General features: G+C 39.6%; 1 protein-coding gene across 3 annotated transcripts in view; it reads left to right on the top strand.

Annotated features, from left to right (window-relative positions):
* Positions 1-24,721, top strand: part of cdh16 (cadherin 16, KSP-cadherin) — a 29,585-nt gene extending 4,864 nt beyond the window's left edge. For all 3 annotated transcript variants that reach the window (XM_085271394.1, XM_085271413.1, XM_085271404.1), the window contains 12 exons: positions 876-1,072; positions 7,224-7,349; positions 9,380-9,530; positions 10,515-10,727; positions 11,131-11,207; positions 12,783-12,974; positions 18,690-18,931; positions 19,009-19,139; positions 19,331-19,570; positions 21,608-21,724; positions 23,720-23,836; positions 24,023-24,721. In XM_085271394.1, the coding sequence (XP_085127520.1) occupies positions 876-1,072; positions 7,224-7,349; positions 9,380-9,530; positions 10,515-10,727; positions 11,131-11,207; positions 12,783-12,974; positions 18,690-18,931; positions 19,009-19,139; positions 19,331-19,570; positions 21,608-21,724; positions 23,720-23,836; positions 24,023-24,123 (1,904 nt within the window). In that variant the 3' untranslated portion in view covers positions 24,124-24,721. The remainder of the gene's footprint in view (positions 1-875; positions 1,073-7,223; positions 7,350-9,379; positions 9,531-10,514; positions 10,728-11,130; positions 11,208-12,782; positions 12,975-18,689; positions 18,932-19,008; positions 19,140-19,330; positions 19,571-21,607; positions 21,725-23,719; positions 23,837-24,022) is intronic.
* Positions 24,722-25,545: the final 824 nt, after the last annotated feature.

Here is a 25,545-nt window from a genome sequence, read left to right as displayed (position 1 = left end):
TTCTCTGTAATATCTCATTTATTTCCACATGAATGTGCTTAAGTAAAGGAAATCTGTTATTGTCCAAATATGTTGTCTGCAAGAGCACAATACTCACACCAAGTAATCCTTTTCCCCCATAAAACAAAACAAAGAATATCAGGAAATATTTTTATTATTGATATTTTCCTGAAAAAGCTGTTGGTGGTCAGTTTCTAATCATAGAGGCAGACATATGTACAGAACCTTTAAAACACTTCTGAGAAACGCAAGTTGAAGTTGTTAAAACAGGATCAAAATGTGAACATAATGAAAAGTCTTGGAAAAGCCTGACATCACAAAAAAGCCAGTAATGTATAAATATTTGATACAAAAGTATTACAATAACATTATTCAGTGATATCGCTTCTAGTCCAGCGGACACACATGCGAGAAATTCTTGTGTGCCAGTGCTATTTCTGTAGCTTTGGAATTGCCCTTTGCTACGATTTGGCAGGAGCTGGATGACTTTCACACTTGCCGGTCCTTTCTGGCCCACGCTGCTGATGATTTCCACAAGATGAGCAGCAGTGAAAATTGCCTCCTTGATTTTTGCACCTTTTCTTTAGGCTACCTGGTCACAATTACACTTCAAGTCGGCTGTTTATGTTATTTTGCTTCCATTTAACAAAGAAATTGCAAAAGAACGGATAGAAGGAGCACTCAGACATGTGAGGACATGTTAATGCTTTGATTATTGGAGTGTCTTTATGTTATTATGGTGTGTTTGCTTGTTTAGCTTTCAGGACTTTTGCCTTTTTGCACTCTGGAAAGTAAAACATATGTTCCAATAAAGTGCTGTCTTGTAGAAAGTCTTGTAGGCTTTCTTGTATAATTTATGCCTCTGTCACCACCAGGAGCCTCTACTCTGGACCCAGAGATGTGTGGTCGTTACAAGCTCTCAGTGATGGTGAAGGATATGGCTGGGAGGGCAGATGCCTTCTTCTCCGCTGGCATTGTTACTGTTGAGGTGACAGGAAACACCTGGGCATCACCTGACCCTGTACGGCTTCAGGAAAATCTTCCGGGCCCTTACCCCATACCCATCTCACAGGTCAGACAGCAAAACACCAAAAAGATTGTATTGACTCAGCAACAGTTCAACACAAATGCACCATGTTAGCACTGTATGCACCATCTAAAGTAAAGCCCTTTGTACATGATTTTAAAAAAAAAACAATTAAATGGTGCGGCATTATTAATGTAGTAAAAAGATGTTATCATGTTGCAATCAAGCAAACGCTGTCAGTAGTGTGGTCTGAGTAAAGTGGCCTCACATTGCTTGTTGCTGTTTTTAGTGTTTCCTTCTAAGTGACCAAATACTAAATTATTGAGGCTGTTCAAATGCCATGGATCCTTTCAGGCCACCTCCTGACTGAGTCACTTTAACTCCCATATTTACTCACTCACTGCTGCCCGCCCACAAACCTACCATCACTCTGAGGGGTATTACACAAATCTTACAGCTTTAAGCCAAAATCTAAACTCAAATACACAGAACATATGGAGTGCAATTTTAATCGTATTGTACGGCTTACTACAAATATTTGAATATCTTGTATAATCTAAAGAAATGTCCAGTTCAATAGAAAGTCATTCCTATTATTTTTTGGCACATTTCTCTTCTTCTTGCTGCTGTGATGTAACCTTAAAAACTACTGTGTAAGTATTTCTATCCAACTGAGACTTATTGTAAATTGAATATCTTTGAGTTTTAACACCTTTAGTTGTCCACAACAAAATATCCAAAGCCATCAGCTTGTAAAGAGACATTTGTGATTTCATGACATTTCTGATTAAATTAAGTAAATACTAATTAAAAAGCAATGAAAGATGAATTGATAAAGAAATCTAAGTGTTGCAGCCTCACAAAGGAGTGTTGAAATCAAAAGTAAACTTTGGTGATTGCATGAAGATATGAGTACGATTTCATGTCTGAAACTTGAAATACCATGGAAAATTTTTGATTGCCATCTTTTCTTCAAAAAAAGCCAACAATCCCACAGAGCCGGTCCCTTTTTCACACTGGATTAACTCCAAAAAGCATCTCATGGTATCTATGTAATTTCTATTTATAGGTTGGTGTCTGAGCCTGGTCTTTTCTAACCCTTTGCTTTTTATAATGTTGCCATATCTACTACATGTCTATTAATAACTCAATAATGTAACACATGGCAAAAAAATCTGCTTGCAGTGGTAGTTACCCTTTGTCAGGAAATCTTTTAAATCTACACCTGCATTTAAAAAAAAAACTAATCTTAGTTATTCACTTCCGAGAACTGTGGAAACAATGGGGCCTGCAGAGCAATGGCGTGTCCAGCGGGGTGGCCTGGGGGGGCACAGGCCACCCCCCCAACCAGACTGGCCACCCCAGGTGCCACCCCAAAGGCAAAACAATAAAATTCAATCAAATATCAAATGTCCGATTATGTTTTCACGGTGACGCTCAGATATCCGAGTGTAAGTGAATGCAGCATCGGCTTCTGCGCTATGTGCATCACGTTAGCAAAGGTAGGAGAGCCAAGCACGAAAGACGTCACTGCAGGAAACAATTTTTCGGTGAAAGAAAATGAGGACAGAATAAATGTCCCGGTAAGTAATATTAAGTTTGTTGAGTTTAGTAAACTTCGGCGAAATTAGAATACCAAGGAAAAAATAACACTTAAAGAATTATTGCAGCCGTGGAATATTTCAGACAGTAGGCTACAGAGGGGAGCTAACATAAGAGTTATGAGTTATAAGATGTAATCTAAGTCGTAACATTGCTGTATGGAGCTGCAGATTTGGTTGCAGGTTAACATAGCTGGACTGGCCATCGGGCTTATTTGACTTATTTTTTATTTTTTTTGTAACGGCATGAACAATGAGAGGTGGTGGATTGGCCAGATGCAGGTCGATGTGTAGAAATAACTCCGTTGTTTGGTGGTGGCTATGGCGGGGCTTCCACAGAGGCAGCAGGTGGATGAGGGAAGGGGAGGCAGGAGGAGAGCCCCGAGGCAGCCGCCAGTCCGAGTGTCAGGTGAACTGAACTTCAGGTAAGAAGTTATGACCTGCAGTCTATCTGGGTCAGATATGAACTAAGTTTAGGTGGAGTTTATTTTCGTTGTGCTGACTTTTTACTGTCAGTTGCAATAACTCATACTGCGTTCTAGCCAGCTTGGAGTTTTTATACAGCTGTTCGGTTGCTATGATGTTACTGATAGTGAACTTTATTTTATTCATAAGGTTAGTTAGTAGAGTTGCCAACGGCTCCTTAAAAAAATGGAATGGTCCCTCAATCAGAGAAAATATTACACGTTTCGTATTGAGCTGAGAAGAGACGCAGTTTGTCCCGAACTTCAGCTAGAATGGAAAAAGACACAAAGCTGGATTTATTCTGTCTTTACGCTGCACAGCTGCCTCTTCTCTCATCCTCCCTCTCCTGTTGCTACTTCAATCATGAAACTGATCGATGATCAGCTGATCGGCTTTTCTCTCTTGTTTGTTTATCGCCCACTTTGCGCCAGAAAGACGAAACCAGCAGATGTCGCGCTAAACAACAGCAGCACGTTTAAGCTTGATCGGCTGTTGTTAGAATTTATTTAATATTAATTTCTAGTATCAGCTGATGTTTGCTGGAGCCACAGCTGTAAAGCTGCTGGTCATGATGTCGGTTTGGATATCTGGTGAGAGGGAAACGTGAAGACCACCCACCAGGATCCTTTTTTATGTAGCTGACAGCTGGTAACTGTGCAGGGGCGGGTCTAGCAAAGTTTTGCCAGGGGGCCAGGTAGGGCATTAACAGGGAAAGGGGGCACAAAGAAATACTTTTCTTTCCTATTCTCATTTAAAATATCTCGCTTTTATTAAATAATTATCTAAATCTTACAACCAAAGTTTTTATCTGACGTAAAATGTATAGAAATCATACATATACCAAAAAGACTGTACATCACTGTCACAACAGGGTTTGTTTTCATTCAAAGGCTTTATGGCTTTAATACCTGGTGGGTCGGTCTGTAGTCAAAATGCCCGATTTTCTGTCCCAGTCCAGCCCTGCAGGTTATACTGGCAGTGTCACCATGCCAGCTGAATGTATTTCATCATCAGCCAGTGTTGTTCTTTATCAATATTACCAAAGTTTACCATAAGGCAGCATAGAAAGTATTTACTTGCTTTCAGGTTTTATTCAAATGTTAGTCTTTTCATTTGTTTCCCCACTTTTTTCCTGTTTCAAAATCAAACACCAGTTTGTGAGAAGATTATCTTCTTTTTTTAACAGGCAGAGAAAGTTTTGCATTGGAATGGCTAATTTGTCAATTGTTTGCTACAAATGTTCGTATTTTAATATTCAAAAATGTTTTTGCCCAAAACATATGTGCAGTATATGTCAGTAAAAATACTATGCAAATATTGCTGTCCTTGAATGCTGAGTAAACACTGACAAAGCACTGATTGTATCTCTTGTACTTTATCAACGCAGTATCTAAAAACTTTGCACCGTAGTGGTTAAAATCTCATTCTAATAAGAGTTAAAAGTGCATTTGGTTATTAGGTTTATAGGATTATTGAATTATGGTTAAGGGTTGGTAGAATTTTTTTTAAAACATTATCTGCCAATTAAATCTGCCACCCTTCTCCAAATCTGTGCCCCTACCTGGCCCCCCCAACAAAAATTTTCTAGACACGCCACTGCTGCAGAGCTGAATATAAAGCTCAATCAAATTGTGAGAATCGCTTTGGCCAGCAGGTACACCGCAATACCTCCCCCTCCTCTGGTTTTCTCCCACCTCCCCCTCACACTCGCCCTCAGTCTCTCTTCTCTCCTGTTCCAACGTCCCCTGCCACCCACAGAAAATGTGTGGATTCACAAGCGTGGGCTGATTTGATTTCTTTTTTGTCATATTTTCAAAATAAAGTTCAAATCAGCTGCAAAGTCTACAGTTTTATCGTAAAGGTTTAGTAGTTATTTATAATGTAATACTCCGGCTTGGTGACCTTTTTATTATTTAATATCAACACATAGCATCTGTGTCTCTATATGTAAACAAGGCTGTCTGGAAATCTCTCAATGAGCAGATTTCCTGTGTGTTTCTCTTTTAATTCCTAATGAAAAATGTGTTAGTAGAGTGTGAAATGAGCCCTCTTGTTTCTTTACTGAATCGTCTACGTGAACAGTAACTAAAATCACACAAAACCGGATTAGATTAACATGGTGTTTAGTTGGGGGAAGCCTTATTGCGCCCACGCGGTGTTCTAATACTGCTGTGCTCAGTAGGTGGTGGGGCTAACTGCTGTTATGACACATACATAGAGAATCGTGTCCAAGAACCCACTCTATACATCCCACCTCCCCTACTGTCTCAGATAAATGAAGCAGTCATGTCGGCATCTACTCAACTGTGACAAATCTTGTGTTTTACATGCTGACACCGTCCTTGGTGTGACAGATGCCGAAATCAACCTGCTGCTGTGGGCCACGTGTAATTTGTGTGCAGCCATGAGCCATGAGTTGTAGACAGACTGCTGGCCCTGTGCGGGCCCAGAACAGTTTCAGCTCTGGCCCAGGTGTCAGCCTAATGTGTACCTTAATCAAGCCATGTAATAACAACATGTGCCAGAACATGCAAAACTGTGCAAAAGTAACATGACTCCGTTCAGACAGTGAACGGACTGATTCTTATATAGCGCTTTTCTAGTCTCCCACGAAAAGTGCTCTATACAACATGCCACAGTCACCAGTCACACACTTTCTCTTAACTGAGTGCTTCCTAACTACATTCATACACATTCACACTCTTGACATACAGACTGAAGGAGCCAGGGATCGAACCACTAACCTTCCAATCAGTAGGTGACCTGCTCTACCTCCTGAGCTACAGCCAGCTACTATAGTAGTATAGTATTGCAACATGGCATTTGGGTCTTCTAACTAAAACAGGAAAATAGGAACATAAATAGTGCCATCATTGCCAGACCTGGCGCACATCTGGTTGACATACACTCTGCCAGCTTGAAGCCCAGATCCGGGCCAGACCTGTTTTCTATGGGCCTGGGCCACATAAACCAAACCACAATTGAGCCAGATATGGCATGCCATCACATAAACAGTGCCATCTATGCCAGGCCTGGCCCATATCTGGATGACATCCGTCTTATCATGCCAGAAGTCAGCCAGCAGTGCCGGCTTGATACCAGATCCGAGCCAGACCTGGTTGCTATGTGGGAAGGTGGCCGTACCAAATATTGATTCATAGCTTGGTTTTGCATTATTTACTGAATTTCAATGTTTGCACATTTCAAGAAATCACTGCAACTATTTTGCATTTTTGTATATAAAACATCAAGGAATGAGGGGTGTCTCAAGACTTTTGCACAACACTTATCTTCTGTCAGCTTATTAAATAATGAGAAACTAGCTTCAGCTTTATTATTATAACATTGCCTGATTTGGGAGGTTTACTTGACGTTATTCAAGTACTGATTAGCATCATGCCCCAAGTGCTGCCAAGAGGCGCACAGCCACTCTTGACCAAGCTCAAACACAAGATATCACAGAGACAGCACGTGCTTGGAAAACTGAAACATGGATGGAGGCAAAACAGATGATTTCATAGATGATTTGTATATAACTCTATACAAAAGAGTCAGTGCTCATCAATCACATGTCTTTAAAGTTGCAAGGTCTCAAAGCACACAATAACACTGAAAGGCGGCCAGCTGTGTGAAGTGGCTTTGTGTATACAGAAGCATTGCACATGGGCAGTTATATCCAAAACAAGGGACGAGTGTCTGACAGTGAGCTGAGGAGATGCACATGCCCTGGGTTTGCATCAGCTGTGATACAACTGGGCTCTTGTCCTTGTTGGGTGCTGTTTGATTGCTACTAGGGCCCTTTCAGCCCATCTGCACAGCCCTCTGTTAGGGGGTTGTAAAGCAGAGTGGAAAATCCCCTTCAGCCTTCATCGTTAGTTTTGGCTGTGCTCTCTGTTCCCCATCAGTGTCAGCGCATTTAACTGGCTCCGTATCATATAAACAAATGGTAGCTTAGCTCGGTATTTATACATCTTACACGCTCGGTCGCAAAGCTTTCTATGTTTACAGTTTTTCGCTCAATTTTCCTGCTACGCCCAGATAAGAAACCATATTCGCGTTTAATTCACTTGCAGATATGTAAAACTGAATACTCATAAAATGTTTGTATACATTTGTCTGTGCTAATTTAGGTCAAATGGAGTGGCAGTCAGGCAGAGTATGGTCTGGAGGGGGAGTTTCCAGAGATGCTCTTCACCATCAGCAGAGAAGGAGTCATTTATCTCAATGCCCCGCTGGACAGAGAGACACAAGACCAGGTCTGTACTTTGAGCCAAACATCTCCAGCACCTCATAATAAATGACATTTCACGATTAGAGTCAAAAATTCCTCTATTAAAGATTGAGCCCTTTATTTCAATTTCTGAACCCACAGTACGTGAAAACTTTGATATCAAAGATGATGTGTGTTTGTCAGCTGATGTGTTTATAAAGACTGCCCTGATTTAAAAGCTCTTCATACAGGTGCATTTCATTTATGTTTAAACTAGCAGGATGATGTGATTCATTCACAAGTATTTTCACCATCTGATGACAAAATTATTAATTCAAAAGCTGAACAATGAGAAGTGCCAGGCTTATTGTCCCTAAAAGGGTTCTTATGTTGTTCATTGGAAGAAAGTCCCTGTTTTTAATTAACTCTCCTATTACTTACAACTTAATGGCTTTTTTATTGTAGGAACCCTGGTACACATTACTTCAGCAAAGCTGAGCACTGAGTCACAGCCTAATTACAAACCAAAACCTGAAAAGTGCTCTATTCATTAAACATATTCTGCCTGTGACAAGAAGATTGTTGTATAATGGCTTTAAAGATCGCGAATCTAAAACTCTTCATTGCAAATCTGTCTCACTTTAGATCAAAGGAAAGATCATCCTTTGTATCAGGATTACAAATTAAAGTCCATGTGTTTGCATTTTGCTCTCAAGCTTTGCAGACAACCTAAACTCCTGTGAGCTTTGAATGACTCAGTGAGCAGAATATTCTGGCACAGATGCACCAAAGAAAAGCACAGAAAGACTGAGCTACAATTGGGTGATGTGATTATTGTTAAAACGCAGTGTTCTAGCACATTACCCTGTCTTTTTCTTCACTGACCTTTCAGTGGAAGTTTGAAAATGATAATGAAAGTTTAAACTGGTGTCTCATGGGTTTAATACAGTCTCTCACAAACAGGAAGCTCAAACTGATATGATGACTTCCCCTTATATTTATTCAAGACTTTTTTTACACGTTTTTTAAGGTTATATATATTAAAGTATTTACGGAAAACCAACAAGGCTTTGAAAAAACGTAAAATTTTGTTTGGTGTACTGCTACCACTGGTAAAATAAGTTAGAAAAGATACATTTGTATATTTGATTTTAAGAGTTGTGAAAAGTGCTTAAGAACCACAAAATGCCAGAAGACTCTTAATCTGAATACAGCTTTGCGCTATTATTTAATAGTAAATAGTATTTTCTTCATTTTTGTCACTAAGTTGTTGAAATCTATTCTACATACTTTTATACATACTAAATACCATTCAGGAATTGCAGTGTGCAGTTTTTTTTTTATCAGTGTGTGCTACAATATGGGACTTTGCACAAATGCTGAACATTTAATATTTATCTAGCCAATACTTAAGACATTTTTGAATGAATCTGTCCCAAATTCCATATTCTGGTTCATTTTGATGATAAGAAAGATCAGTGAAAATTTCATGTTTTTGTCTTTAAAAGTTTTTGAGATATTCATGTTGAAACATTGTTTCCAAAACAGTCTGAAAGTGAAAGAATTTTTCAAAAAAAACCAAAAAGCTAGTTGAATGAGAATCAGAATCATCTTTTATTTGTGCACGCAGACATTGAATGTGACTTCAGTTCCCTTTGCTTTCTTCAAGCAAGAAAAAAAAATTCATAGCACTCATTGTATATGTTCACTGGACCATAACATTCTTACACAAATCTGAAATGGTTGAGCTGGAAATGTGCAAAAATTGGCTGATATGAGATGAGACAGAAACTAGGAAACCAGAATCTCAACAAAATCCGTGAGTATAACCAGGATCAAAAAGTAAATGTTTACTCGTATTGCAGAAATGTATCCTATCATGCTCTGCACAGAGGAAGACTTTACAGTCGTTAGTAGTCTACTGGGCATGTAATCCCTTTTTTTTGGTCTGCTGCTAGAAAGTTGATGGGAGCGTGGGTTGCGTGACTCGTAACCCACAGTGTTAAGGGTACCACATGTGACCAGATATTTCCCTCTCTGCTTTTTCTTCTTTTTTCACCTTTTCTGCTTACTTAGTTTCATATCAGCATTGTGGTTGAGCGTCCCGACGGCAGGGAGATTGCCAAACCTGTGGAGCTGAGGGTGATGGTGGGTGACGCTAATGATAACAGGCCCACATTTCCACAGGCACAGTACCATACTGTGGTGAAAGAACTGGCTGCTCGAGGTAACATATAGGTTTTGGATGATTTTTTTTGTTTGTTTGTTTGTTTTCACTCATGCAAGTCCTACTAATCAGATTACAGTGGAATATTTAGATACTGCATCACACAGGCTGTGTGCTTTGAGACCACACACCAAGGAAGAACAATAGTATTTCTTTGGCCAAAATACAATCTTGCATGTAAAACATCTTTAAAAGAAACTCGTCTTACAAATTATGATGATAATAAAGCAACACAGTGAATTTGAATAGTCATTTTCTAGAATTATTTTATACTGTTTCACAGCTTAGTGCAAAAACACAGCCTGGATGCAATGTTGTTGTGATGAAAGGGTGGAGAGCGCCAGATACATTTTGTGAAAGCAGATTGGGATCTTTGCCAGGACACAGGGGAAGCACCAACACCCCTCCTGTGCTCCTAAAAAGCACACGGTGGGTTGTAACGTATCAGGTCCTTGGCATAAAAGCTTTTGTTGGTGCTTTAAAACATTCTGATTCGGGGAAATGAATTACACAGGGCAATCTGTTAATCTAAATGGAATCACTGAGTGAGGATTATATGAGAAAGCTATTGTTGTACTCTCTCCCTATTTTAAATCAGTGTGCTGTGAGACTTGTCATTTTAGCTTCTCTTGTTATTACTTGACAAAAGAGTTAAAAGAGAGAAAAGGAGAAGTCAAACTTGAAAAAGATTTGAAATTTGCCAAAGAAAAAGAGCATGTACATAATAATGTATATATTGTATATGCATTATACATATTTTTTAAACATAAAATGTAAAGATAATTTTCAAAATGGTCAAATGGTCAAATTCTATTTGTGGTTAAAAAAACAAAACAAAACAAACATGGATTTTTTTGTTTCATTTTTTTTTACATTTTTTAAACAGTGTAGAAAACCCTTTTTTATAGAGCTAACTGAAAATATCTTCTGATGATAAATCAGAAAGCCTCCTCCTCCTCTTTATTCATATATTTTTTCCTGCAGGGACAGAAATCCTGACAGTGCAAGCGGCTGATAATGATGACCCTAAGACAGACAATGTACGAATCTTCTACCGCTTAGTCGGACAAATTCCAGAGAGTCCTCGTGCCCTCTTCAGAGTGGACCGTGACTCAGGGGTCATCTCGGTCCAAGCGGATAGTATGGAGGGCACGGCACCGCAGTACACTCTAACCATCACTGCTGAGGATGCCAAAGGTGACTATGTATAAGGCAAAATACAACCTTAGCTATAACGCAATTTTCATGAAAAGGTGGTGTTTATCTTGTACTTTAGGGAGTTAAAGAGAGGCAGTATAGCAGTGATACAAACAGGTGCATCAGAGACAATTATATATAAAACATTTCATCTTTCATAATGACTATAATAGGCAAAAGTTAATTACTTTTGTGAGCAAGTGTGTCAGTAGCCTCCCTTGAGATTTCCAGGAGATGTATATATGTTAGCCTCTAGGGTGACAGATGATGTGATCTGCATGACTCATGGACTCAGGGTGTGACGAAGGCTAACATGAGGTACTTGCTGTTCCTTCAGCATTCTTAATTTGTGAGAAGGGCTGACCTGAGTCACTAACAGAAGCTGTGATCCTGTCCCTGGCAGGTCTGAACAGTTCCTGCACTGTGGTTGTGACGGTGCAGGATGAGAATAACAACCCACCGGTGTTCTCCCAACACGAGGTACGAGAACACGTGTTCAAACAGTTACTTGCGCACAGAGATTAGGACGCCTTTCACGCATTGATCTGTTTGGGGCAATATAAACAATAGCTTTGGAAAAATAGCAGGCTAAACATCATCTGTGGATTTTGGACTGTGAACGCGCTTCGCAGGTCACTGATCTAATTTTCCTGGGGGGGAACTAGATATGATACTAATCTCAGGCTTATATAGATGGCATTATGTTATTGGAAGACTTTTATTTGGCTCTCTGTACTCCAAGTGGACAGTGTTTTTAGAGTTTAATCTGATAAAGCTTTCTTTAGAGACAAATTTCCACTCATTTATTTATAGGTCTATCTACAGCAGGCTACATCACGATTACACAGCTCCATCCAGTGTCGTTAACATGGCAGAAATTGTATAAGAAGCAGTGTTATCTTAGCCATTACAATCTCACAGAAAGTTCTGTGAGGATGGCATCATAAATAATGCAGCTCCAGGCCCACTGTGTAATTGGCCAGTGGTTTTCTATGAAAGAAGGTTTAATTTTGGTCAAGGACAGAAACCAATCGACTGCAGAGCTTTGACATCAATGTCCAGATCAATCAAAGATTTGACATAACACCTGACACCGTGTTATTCTTTACATCCACGCCCAGTGTAATAGACACTTAGGGATTTTAATCAAACAGCTTTCAAACATTGTTGGATGATCATTACAATGCTGTTAAAAACAAATGCACACTTGCTTAGATAATCGCTACCACAGACACACAAACACAGAGGTGGAAAATGCTCTTGAACAGGTCACGCCTGAGTAGTGCAGCTTTTTCCATGGCAGTGCAGCCCTATAGGAGGTGATGTGGGAGGTGAGTGGTGACAGGACTGGGTTCAGCAACCCTGTGGATGGGGCAGCCAGATCACAGGCATGGTTGCTTCTCTAGAGGACATCCAGGAGTGGCAGATTAAACGGCTGTCTAAACACAGAGAGGTTCACAAATAAAGGTCAGCTCACACCAGGGGGGCAAGAGGGGGCAAATGTATATTGTCACATGCAGTCACCCATCGTCTCAATAGAAAATTGGGCAATCGGTCATCACTGGCATTTATTGGTGACCGCACAATCTTAACATCAACAACTTGCTGGCAAAAGCTGCAGTGGCCTTGACAAGAAATAAATAATCATTATCATTATTTAGCATTCGCTGGGGCTGTTATTGCAAAGCCAGATTCATTTATGTAACACCAATTCACAACAACTGGTGCCTCAATACTAGAGAAAAAAAACCCAACAATCTGTATGTCCCTCATGATTTCCCGTCGTCACCCCCTTCGTTGCGCCCCTGTCAAAGTTCTGTTTTTGGTGTGCCACCATATTTTTATATGGCCGCCCCTATAAAACTATTCTAGAGGCACTCCTGCAGGGGAGGTTTTCCTTAAAGAGGGTCAGGTCAGTGAAAACTAGTGTGAGCTGAGACATTTGAGATCTGCTTTTTTTTAAAATGCAAAATGCTTCCATACACTTTTTCACTTTTTTAAAAGATAGTCTTTTTCTTCTTAGTGATCATTCACTCTGTGTTTTCTCGCCATCAGTACGGACCCTTTCACATCCCAGAGGATGCCCTGGTGGGTACGACAGTGACAGCTGTGCTGGCGAGGGATGCAGATGTTCGAGGTGGAGACAGCTGGCAGGTGGACTACCGTTTAGAGTCTGGAGATGAAGAGGACGTCTTTTCATTAGTGACAGATAAGCAGACCAATGAGGTCACACTTGTCCTGTCGAAGGTGAACAACACCAACTACACTGAAGCTCTACACTCATACATTTGACTACCAAGATCAGCTAAAAACATGATATAAGGTCCATCAGTCTGAATGAAACTCCTTTTTTTTTTATTTTTCTGTTTTGAGAGGAGAGACAATACAAAGATCATTTCCTCTTAGGGACACAGATATTAATGCCAAGGACAATTTTTGGCATAGCTGCTTGTATCTGTCCTTGCAGCATGTGCATGTCCTAAGAGATTATTCACTCACAGTCACAGAAAACTAACCTCATTTTATAAATGCATGATTTTAATATCACCCTATGTAGATATTATGCATTGAAAGACAGTTGGAAAAGGATTTTCAGAAATGTCAAAATTCTAGTCCTGCATGCCTATAATAAAAAGAGTCCTGCACGACATTGGCGTAATCTCTCCTGTCCCCAGGGTGCATCACCCTTCGCCTGCCTCCTATAATCCTACAGGGCATTTTAGGGAGGCATGTGGTGTCTGTGTGTGTCTATACTCTAATGGTCTGCACTCTGTGAGTGGCCAGGCAGGCGACAGTCTATTATTTTCAACCTCTTGTGGGAGTTGATGAATGTGATTGAACTGTGAGCTGCACAGGCCCCTCTGAGATAAAGCAGAGCATTTCCAAAAGCTAAAAATGGATCTCGATCTATTATTTCAGTTTAACAGACAATGGCTTGTTTTCAAAAGTGATGTCATGCAGTTTAAATTCCTGTCTCTATGAGTAGCTCTTACGTTGACCTTGTGAGATATCACTATAGCGAACGCTGCATCACCAGAAAGGATACTGTAGATTAGTTAGCTTACCGTAGTAAAAATTAAAGCTTAAATCTTCCACAAGTAAAGCCCCAGTGGATTAAAATGCACTTAAGCAAATCCTTTAATTCACCAGATTACAGGGTGAGGTCAGCACTAGAAAGCAGAGCGATTTCATTATTAGAAATTGCAAAGCCAAATGAATAATTAGATTATGTGAGCAGATACTAATGGCATTTTACCACACAGGCTGGAGAGTGAACGAACTAAACGAAAGGGATGGGATCAAATCAGTGTGGAAAAAATTGGTGACATCGCATTGAATTAAAAAATGAATCATAAAAAGTCTGTAAAAGAAACTGGAACTTCTGTTGAAATTAACGTGAGACTGGGCTATCAGAGGTTTGAGTTATTGGTTTCATAAATATATACACTCACTGGCCACAGCATTAGCTAATACCTGGTTGGACTTTCTTTGACCTTCAGGATTGTCTTAATTCTTCACGACAAAGATTCAACAAGGCACTGAAAGCATTCCTTAAGTATGATTTTGGTTCATATTGACATGACAGCATCACACAGTTGCAGCAAATTTGTTGGTACTGCATCCATGATGTAAGATCTGGTGACTGTGGGGGCCAATTGAGTAAAGGGAAGTCGACGCTATGTTCAAGAAACCAGTGGCCATAAAAGGGCAAACATTTTCAGCAGCGATACTCAGGTAGGCTGTAGCACTGAAGTACTAAGGGGCCCAAATTGTGCCAAGAAAATATCACCACACACCATTACATCACCACCGGCAGCCTGAACTGTTGATACAAAATAGGATGGAGCCATGCTTTCATGTTCATGTTCAGTCGAATGGTACAGCAGAAACCCAAACTCATCAGACCAGGCAATGTTTTCTCATTTTCTACAGCATATCCAGTTGAGCCTGTGGGGATTGTAGCCTCAGTTTCCTCGTCTCAGCTGACACAGTTGGCATTCACTGTGATCTGCTGCTGTAGCCCATCTGCTTCAAGGTTTAACAAAATACTCTTCCGTATACCTTGGTTATAACTAGAGATGGACAATCCGATATTACGTATCGGTATCGGTCCGATACTGACCTAAATTACTGGATCGGATATCGGAGAAAAATAAAAAATGTAATCCGATCCATTAAATATCACGAAAGCACCTCACAAAACTTGCAACACGCCGTAACTCACCTCAGAACGTTAGCACGTCGGAGCAGTATGCATCACGTGATAGAGCGGCTGTGGCATGCAGGACCTGTCGGTGGTCTGGATAGCATTTGGAGCTTCGCTAGCAACCCGGCATTTCATCTCCGACAAAGTTATCCCCGAGAGAAGTAAAGCAAGTGTGTAAGTCCATCTCTGAATGTTTGTAAAGCATTCCTGCGTTAAGCTTAACCGACTGCCTCTCGCTCTCCGGCTGCTACTTCAATCATGAAACTGCTTAATGATCAGCTGATCGGCTTTTGAGTCCGTGTCTCTTGTTTGCTTTTGGCCCACTTTGCACCAGAAAGAGGAAACCAGCGGCTGAACAACAGCAGCACGTTTAAGCTTGATCAGCTGTTGTTAGAATTTATTTATTATTACTTTCTACTCCAGGATCTTTTTCTACGTAGCTGACGGCTGGTAACTGTGCAGGGGCGGATCTAGGAAAGTTTAGCCAGGGGGGCCGATAGGGCATTAACAGGAAAAAGGGGGCACAAAGACATACTTTTCTTTCTTATTCTCATTTAAAATGTCGAGCTTTTAATTATTTAATATTTATCTGAATCTTACACCCAAAGTTTTAATCTGATGTAAAATGTATAGAAGTCCATTATTGTATATAGTAACTGTTAAGTCTAATATACCCTAGTAAGCTATAGTACTTTTTCCTTTGGGAAGGTACCATCTGTGCAGTCTGCAATTTTGTTGAAGAAAGATGTTGAATCTATTTAATATTTCTTGAAAAAGAATTGATTTCTGTGTATTTTTTTTCACACTGCATCAAATTAAGGTTGATTACGTCGATTAAGCATCATGAGGTGGAGCGTGAGGGGTGGGTCCCTATTTTTTATTTATTTATTTTTGTTGTTGCTGGGAGTTGGAACCCTATTAGTTAGGTTGCTTAATATTTATGCTAAGTACTCTTTAAAATACCAGAATAGGGAGGATGGTGTAGGTTTAAGTTTATTAGATTGATCAGTATTGCTGAACTATGAAATTTTTTTTTTTTGCATACAGGTATAACAGAATAGCTTTAGTGTAGTTGTTGTTTTAAACTTGAGTATGAACTTATACAAAATGCAGAAAGATATTTTAAAAACAGTTTTGTTGATTAAAAAACACTATATCGGATTCATATCGGTATCGGCAGATATCCAAATTTATGATATCGGTATCGGTATCGGACATAAAAAAGTGGTATCGTGCCATCTCTAGTTATAACGAGTGGGTATCTGAGTTACTCTTGTCTTCCTATCAGCTCAAAACAGTTTGCCCATTTTTTTCTGACCTCTGGCATCAACAAGTCATTTTCACTCAGAGAGCTCACTGGATTTTTCTCTTTTCCAGACCATTCCCTGTAAACATTACAGTTGGTCGCATGGGAAAATCCCAGTAGATCTGCAGCTACTGGTTTACTCAGACCAGCCCATCTTACACCAACAATCATGCCACATTCAAAGTCACTAAACTGCCTTTCTTTCCCATTCCGATGCTCAGTTTGAACTTCAGCAGGTCGTCTTAACTATGTCTACATGCTCAAATACACTGAGTTGCTGCAAAGTTTTTGGTTGATTTATTTCTGTGAATGAGCAGTTGGACAGACGTCTCTATTAGGTGTACCTAGTAAAGTGACCGGGCATTGTATAGGTATGTATGTGTGCAAAACAGTTCATTCTGACCAGCCTCACTATTTTTCTTACACCAAGAGAGACTAAAAATCTATCTCGCTATCTGCATAGCATCAAAACTATCTAGTAAACATTGTTATCCCTTCAAGAGTTTAGCCTGTAAAGACAGAAGAAATAAACGGATGTGTAAATGTGTAGTTAAATGGTGATACCCATCACGTTTTGAAGAGAGATACACTACTGTTGCTTTTACAGTTTTATGTATATCAATATGTGTATCAAATTATTACAAATACACAAATGTGGTAGACATTGATGTTTTTATGAAACATATGAGGATATTTATTTTGGTGGTGTTTAAATATTGTGTATTACTGTAATTTAAGCTAATAACTATTTACAGCAAGAACATGATGCTACTGTAAAGGCACTTAATTCAAAAAAGAGTAGCATCATCAGGTGAGTAACGCCAGGGTCCATACACATGCTCTCATGCGCTGACACACACTGAGCAGTTTGGTGTGTCACTTCCAGTTAACAGCAGTACTCATCTATTCTCCAAGGTGTGCGTTTTTTTTCTCCCTGGTAACAAAGACACGTGTACTCAGCAGGATGATGTCAGGCAGTGCCAGTTTGCCGATGTCTTGTTTTATGGGGAAAAAAGAAAACATGTTTACTGGCAAATCCTGACAACAAAAACAAGCTTCAGGGCAGGATTCAAAAGATTACACCGAATGAAATCAGTTGTGCCCAGTTGTAATAAAGACTGAGGGATGGGATTCGTTTTTCCTTCAGCTGGGTTGTTTTGCCTCTAAAATCTGTAAAATCACAGTCTTTTCCCATCTTTTCATCATCCCACTGTGAAACTATTTTTTGAATCCTACAATCAGAGTCAGAAGGTTCAAGTTACTATTTTAGTGCACAGATTATGGTAATCCTATCACTGTGAAACTGCTACTTCCAATATTTGGACCTATAAATAGCACATGCTGTCACCCCAGAGGATAAAACAAAGTTGTTAATATTCATGGCTAGGTTTTTTGGTTTTTTTAAAATTATTATTAAATTAATTTTATCCCCTTTCATAAATTTAGAGAATGAAAGTCTTAACTTCAACAATAAAGCAGTGTGTTCAGTTTATAATGTACTATCTTTTCCACTGTCATGCTCTAGTTGCTCAAACAGCATCATGGAAAATCTTTCACTGGTGGCTCACTGAATCCATTGTTTTTTTTCCCTCTGTATCTACACTGTCTAGAAATATAGTAACACTGCCAGTAAATCCAGTTTCCTTGGGCCTAAGATAAGGGGACTAGACACACAAGGGGGGTGTACTGTGTCCCTCTCCTGCTGGCAAAAAGGACATGCTGTTTTTTGACTCTCTGTTGAGTGTGGTTACACTTGAACCTTCAAAAATAAATCTACTTTTATCACATTTAGGCTCATATGAAAGAGTAATGTAGGGCACAGCATCAGCAGTGCCTGTTTTAACTCAAGGACCAACCTGGAACTGAAAAAAAACCCCACTTAATACTTTTAAAATATATCAATGCCTGCGTCACACCATACGACACTTAGGCCTGGCTCCAGCACCCCCAGCGACCCTGAACTGGATAAGCTGAAGAAAAGCAGAAGAAAATGGATGGATGAACGGCATGTAGCTTATTAAACAGAAAAGTTATTATAAAAGTGACTGAGAAACTTGGGCTTGAGTGACGCAGCTGCAGTGAACAAACACCTTAACAGAGAGTCCTCGTTACTGATTTGTTTCATGTAAATCAATACAGAAAAGGATAGACCACACAAATATGTCTATCTCTTCTTTCTCCTTGCATTTACCTGTATTGCTGCCATGCTTCATCCAGTAATCAATATTCTTGATTTCTTTCTTAATGATCTGAAATTGGCTTTCCGCTCACTCTGAATGTGATTGTGTTTATTGCTTTCTCTTTCTGTGAAGTTTTGCTTACGCAGTACTTTGCAAATTCTGCTTCTTCTATTGTGTAGGTAGTTGTCTAATGCAATGTTGTGAGTTAAATTAAGTAATACTTAAATAACACTTTGTGAAACTTGTTGTGTGCACGCATCTTTTCACAGGTGTTGGACTTTGAGCGCGAGAGTGAGTACATTCTCGTGCTCAGTGCCCAGAATCCAGTTGCCTTAGTCCGTGGCCGGTACGGCCCCGCATCCACAGCAACGGTCTCCATTTATGTTGACGATGTGAACGAGGGTCCGATCTTGTCTCAAAGCCATTATGAGGTGACTGTGAGAGAAGGGGAAGAACCAGGACGGGTTATTGCCACCATCCGAGGTTACGACCCCGATTCTCACCCAATAAGGTAACTAATTTAAGCTGGGAGGGGTGTGAAATTCCATGTTTTCAATTTTACAGAGCTATGGATGTTTCCTGGTACAGATATTCTCTTCAAGGGGACACCAAGAAATACTTTTCAATTGGGAAGTATTCTGGTGAGCTAAAGACTGTGCAGGCCTTGGACAGGGAGGAGAACAGCACGTACACCATGGAGGTCATTGCAGTGGATGGACGTAAGATCATTTCCATCATTGAGTATGCAACACAACGGTTTGATTAAAGGCAGACTCAGTTTCCAAGGCATAGATATAGTCAATTATTTTTTTCTTTAAGGCTTACTTCATGTCTGGGGAAACCTGATGTTCATATGTTAAAAAGTCTAGTGTACAACAGTTTGGTTTTTTAGCATCTTTTTACATCTTAGGAAACTCCTCCCTGTCTGCGTCCACCCTGGTGACTGTCTATATCCTGGATGTGAATGACAACAGTCCAGTGCTGGTAGGAGATTACTCCTGGAAGTACCTGTGTACACCTCGCTTAGAGGACCAAGCTTTGGTGCTTGCATCACGGGACAGTGATGGACCGCAGCATGGAGGACGACTTAATTTCTCCCTCCGCAGCGATGTCACAGTTCGACGTAACTGGAAGCTAACACCTATTAATGGTAGGGTGAACACAAACTGTGTAAAGGTCCAGTCAACGCACAGCATACAATGTGATTCACAGTGAAAAGACAGGCGGAATAAATAATGTACTACTGCTAGAAGAAACTCCCCTAAGCGGCTTCTGATAAATTGTATGTAACCAAAAATACTCAAAAAAATTTAAATAGTTTTTTTCTACCTTCCAAACTTGGACTGAAAGTTGTTCTGTTATCTTTTTTTTTCAGAAAGGTGAAGTCAGATGATTTTAGTTGCCAACATGGTCTGAAAGTGAGCCAGAGTGGATGTAACAGTGAGCTCAAATAGGCCCACAAATCATAACTGAAAAGAGTCTTCACTAAGTGAAATGAATCACCACTAAACCCCCTTTCCAAAAGTAACAAGTCAGATTACCAGCCTTGAAAAAGCTCTATCTAGTAACAGTAGACGATGTGAGCCAAAGCTGCTGACCTGAGTTCTGTAACATGGAAAAATTAGACCCTATCAGGCAGTTTGTGAAGGTGTACGTGAATGGTGTGTCTTTCTTGTCTGTGTAAATTGATAATCTGCTCTGATTAATGTCGAGCATAAGGAAGTTAATTTGTTGGAGAGGACAAGTTATTGCCTTCCAGCCAAATGGATCTTGTGAAGGGGATAAATCGAATTTTGAATACAGCCAGTGGACATCTAATTTTCCACAGTGTGCCAAATGTTTTGCATTATTTTTCTTACATGAATCAAAATCAGTGAATTGCCATCAAGAGTAGAGATGTGCAAAATGCCCTGATTTATCTCCAGTCTTATATGAGATGCTAGGTATAATATATTATAATTATCCTTTTTTTTTGTAACTGCTTGTGTTGTGCTCACTGAATACAAACTATTTACTGCAATGACGTCTGTCATTAAGTCATTCACACAGCTCAACCGCTTCCCTCTCAGTTTTTTTTTAGCCTTTTCACTCCCCTGTTCCTGTTGGTATTGATTGAGCCCAGCTGTAATTATATCTTGTCTGTAATTTCTTTCACGTCACCGCTGGTTTCCTGCCAACTAATGGAGCCTAAAATAGGAATTTCCCAGAATGCTTTGCACCTGGTCATAGTCAGTAATGGTTTTAGCAATAAATGTGTGCTTTTGTCTGTCTGATTTTGCAGCAAACTTGTCTATTTTTTTTATTTTCTTTTAAATTACAATTACATCAACCTCCAGTGAATGAAAGAGCAGATCTGTGTGTGCATGAGTAGTACAGCCATTCATCTCAAGTCTTTTGGGAAGCTGAGTGACAGTTCTTTTCACCGAAGACATTCAGTTAATCAAACGGCATGTTCATGTTCCTTTTTCGCATGCTCTTAATGGCTGTTCATAGCTGTAAGGGGAAATGCTTTTTCATCACAAGCTTTCAGAATAGCTCTGGTCGGGGTAGGTGGCTGGTCACACTTCGAACTTATAAAATGTCACATCAGATTTGACACAGTGCAGGCAGAGGATAAATAGATCGACATTAACAGCCTCTGCAGAGGTGCTGCACAGGTCATGTTTCCCTACCTGACAAATGGAACATGAAGGGGGATGATGCTAAGGTGCAATCGGACAGTTTAAGACTATCAGATAAGAGTTCAAACAGCTTGATAATATGCTTCTCTTTACAGGACAGGGTTCTTACGTCATGCAGCCAGGCTTGTGTTTTAGCCTGATTTACAGAGATAAGATAAAGAGTCACAGGCTCCAGACCACTCCATACAGAGCCCCATCAGAGTCTTTCTGCTTGCTCTTTATTCATACAGTTGTATGGATGTGTTTGGCCTGGGTTTTTCTTCCTTCGGTTATTAGAACTTAAAAAGTACTTGTATACTTGTTGTATGTGATCATTTTTTTCATAAAAATAGTTGTTGTTGACCACTTTTGGATGCAACAGAAAAATAAGGCTTTTAAATTGAACAGATTTTCACAGCTGACAAGTACCAGGTTCATTTGTTATTTTGTTAAGTCATCATAAATGTGATGTATAAAACAGTCTCTATCACTTTTCTGCACCAACTAACAAGTGTTTTGTCCTTCAGATACTCACACCAACCTGTCCTTAAATATCCCATACCTGCCCCCTGATGTCTACATCGTGCCCTTCACCATCTCTGACAGCAGCTCTCCTCCCAGGAGCACCTTCATACACTTGCCAGGTAATGCTGACACCTCTGCTGATAAGCTAAAGCGAGTACATAGAGGTTCTGGGACAAGAGTGCTGGAACAATCAATAGAGATCAACCCCAGTGTGCCAGCTTGTCCTAGCGCTGCTCTTGTTTATTAATGATGCAATGGTGCTTTACAAATGATTTTTCCAGGCTCGTGATTACACAGCTCTCTTAAGATTGTGTTCTGCCTAATATAACCATTCTGACATTTCATAACACAGCATCACACATCTTGCACACTGGTTAGGATAAACTACAGTCACATGAAAAAGAAATTTTTCACATGAGCCTATGCAGTACTGTGGAAAGCTAAGTACATCTCCATAGTGCTGCTACTCAAATGCACTTAACTGATCATCAACACATCTGCGCACCGTTATAAAAGCACAGGTTTTGCCTGCTTGCTGGTCTGGAGAGATTACATGTGTGTTAATACAATGACACACACGTACCAGCAAATTCCTCCCATGGTCAGACTGTGCAACGTTATGAGAAACTCCAAAAAAACGCAAGAGCTAAAACTCTTCTAAATATTGATGTTCATGACAGTACAATTCTCTTATCTCTAAAAAGAACATAGCTCAGCTTATGTTTGCAGCACTTCGTTTGAGTAAACTCCAAGACTTATGGAACTGTGTACTTTGGAGAAATGAGCCCAAAGTGAAGCTGTTTGGCCATAATACACAGTGCCACATTTGGTAAACACTAAGTACAGCATATCAGCACAAACATCTCATACCAGCTGTCTAGCAAAGTGGTGGAGGGATGATGATGTCAAGGCTCAGACTCAGACCTGGACTCAAACAGAAAGGTAAAAGTTCAGCAGGATTATTGCTGGTTTCCAAGTAAACAGGGATTTATGCAAGGTAGTTATGTCTGAGTTGAGCTGGTGGAGGGGCAAACAAAGATAGCCACAGATTTCTCCTCGTGGGTAAAAACCACTCGAGGCTCATCACAGGGAGTCTCAGGACTGGGAGCATCTGCACAAGGGACGACCAAAAGAGTCAAACACCATGGTAAGCGCAATGATTTGGCAATGACTGAGGGATTTCTTCAGCCTTGAGTATTAGGAAAGCAACAGCCAGTTGCATACAGAGGAGGGAAGCACGGCAGAGCCTACCCTCTAAAACAAACTGATAGAGTTAAGCCATACACACAATACACACAGAAAGGAGAGAGAGGGAGAAAAAACAGGACACAACAGAGAGGAAATGGCAGGTTGGCAGAGGAGGACCAGGGGATTCACAACAGATGAAGCATTCTAGGGTCATATGTGACTAAAACTTGGTCACAAGACAGTGATCCCAAGCACTTGTCTTGTGACCCAAGTCCAGACTGTAACCCAACTGAAATAGTGTACATAATATGTGTAGCAATGCGAGAGACTGTTAAAGTCATACAGAAAATGGTTATTTCAAGTTATTGCTGCTGTGATTCTACAAGCTGTTGAATAATTTCTTTCCCCACAGGACTACATGGAGACCTGTGAAATCTTTCTTTTTCACACACAATATAACTGGAGAAGAAAATTTGGTTTATAATGGGTTGTTTTGAAATTATCAAGTGACTCCAAAACTTTATGCTCCTCACAAGCAACTAGATAAATTTACTGCATCTTCAATATGTGCTAACATAGTTCTTTTCTTTCTCAAATGGCCAGTCAGCCTTTAAATATGATAGGTCGGGATTAGGAACTTGAGTAATGGTTGCTGAAAATGAGCCTTTAAATCCCTATGAAGATATTACATTAATACACCTGCACTATTTTTAATGAATGCCATATGTGATTCCTTGCTTGATATTTGACTATCTAAATCCACTGGTTATAACATCCAGTATTTGTATTTATAGTAAAAACGTTATGCATAACCTAAATTTTGTCAAGGAATCACAAGACGACACATCAATCCTGAATCAAACCCTGTTTTGATGTGTTAAAAATCCCTGATTTGTGAGTTGTGTGTTTGCTATCTCTCCTGTTAGTGACTGTGTGCCCCTGCAATGTCAGAGGAAACTGCAAAATGGCTGCCAAGCAGCTGGAGGGCATGCCAACTATACAGTCTGCAGTCGGCATTTTGCTTGGCACCTTTGCAGTCATAGGTAAGCAGGACAAAAGCTGTTTGATTACTATTAAAGTCTATTTAAAAATAAGTGGGAATGTAATATATGCCTTATTATAAAATCTAGAAAAGTAGGATTTAATCATCTTTGAGAGGTCTTGGAGTTGCATCTAAATTAGCAATAAAACTGTGATGTAAATGCAGTGTTGATTTTTTGCCCTTCCAGGAGTGATCCTCATTGTTGTATTTGTGAGACTGTCCTACCAGAACCCCAAAGAGCCAAGCAAGACTAACCAGGAGAGAGTTCCCCTTAAGATGTCAATCTAACTACACTGTATTGTCCTACTTATGGGACAAACATGACAATCTTGTTTCAGGGCAATAAATTCATTACGTGACCGTGAATGTCTTTAAAATGAATGTACACTTCACTTGCAGTTTTAAGTTCATATGTATGCAAACTATGTTTTAGTTTAGTCTAGAGCTCTGATGTATGTTACGTGCTTAGGTCTGTGCTTGCACATGATGTGAGTTTATCTTCTAAGTTTGTCTGTCTTTTGTTATTGCTGTAGAGCGGTTAATATCTCTTAAAATGGTGCCCAGTTACTGTAACAAGAAAAGTTACTAATTGTGCTGGAAAATCTCTCTAAAACATAAGAAGTAAAAGATAATGTTACATGAAAGAGTAACATTTTTCTAAAAGGGATTATTTTGTAACGTTGATCTTACGCTTTTGTAATTTGTAACACGTTACTCATTATGTTAAACACATCTGATCATAAAACTATGATGCCATTTCTTTGAATCTTATAAAAAAAATTGCTGGAAATACAAAAGTGTGGGGAAAGTGTGCCTCTCAATGCTGACATGTGATTTTATGTTACTTAACACATGAGTAGAAATAAAAAATGTTTTAAGTGCTGTATATCTGCATAATTTATTTACACCCCAATCCAGAATGCAATCATTTGCAGATCTTATAAATACAACTTTTATTCACAATACCACAAAGAAAACATAACAAATCTTTAAACTGAGACTTTTTACTATTGCATGAAAAATATTAGCTCATTTTGAATTTGATGGCAGCAACATGTCTCAAAAATGTTGGGGCAGGACAATGAAAGTCTGCAAAAAGAGTGTAAATACGTAACTAAAAAGCAAAAACAGCAATCAGTTACATGATTGGGCATTTCAGAGAGGCAAAAAACTGCATCTACAAATTGTGGAACAATTTCAGAATAATGTTCCTCAATGTAAAATTGTGATGACACTGAACATCTCATCATATCTACTGTACATAACATCATCAAAAGATTTAAATATTCTGGAAAATTCTCTGTGTGCAAACAACAAGGCTGAAAATCAGCATTGGATGCCTGTTATCCTTGTGCCCTTAGGCAACACAGCATTAAAAATAGGCGTGATTCTGTCATGGCAATAACTGCATGGGCTCAGGAACAACAGTTCAGTGTACCATCCAGAAAGGCAGTTGAAGCTCCATCATGCAAAGAAGAAGCCATATGTGATCATGATCCATAAACACCTTTGAGCCAAAGCACATTTAAAATGGGATGAAGCAGAGTGGAAAGCTATCGGATGAATCTGACCACAGAACAGTGAATTTATTAAATTAATGGAATTCTAAAATGAAAATTCTTTTTTCAGTTCAATTCATTTTTATTCATACAGCACCAAATCACAACAACATTCCCCTAAAGCAGACCCTACAGTAATACATACAGACAA

This window comes from Mchenga conophoros, linkage group LG1 (genome assembly GCF_057382185.1).
Source record: "Mchenga conophoros isolate Kocher_MC1m ecotype Shallow Benthic linkage group LG1, M_conophoros_male_GT1.1, whole genome shotgun sequence".
NCBI lineage: Eukaryota > Metazoa > Chordata > Actinopteri > Cichliformes > Cichlidae > Mchenga > Mchenga conophoros.
This window is presented reverse-complemented; position numbering and strand designations above follow the sequence as displayed.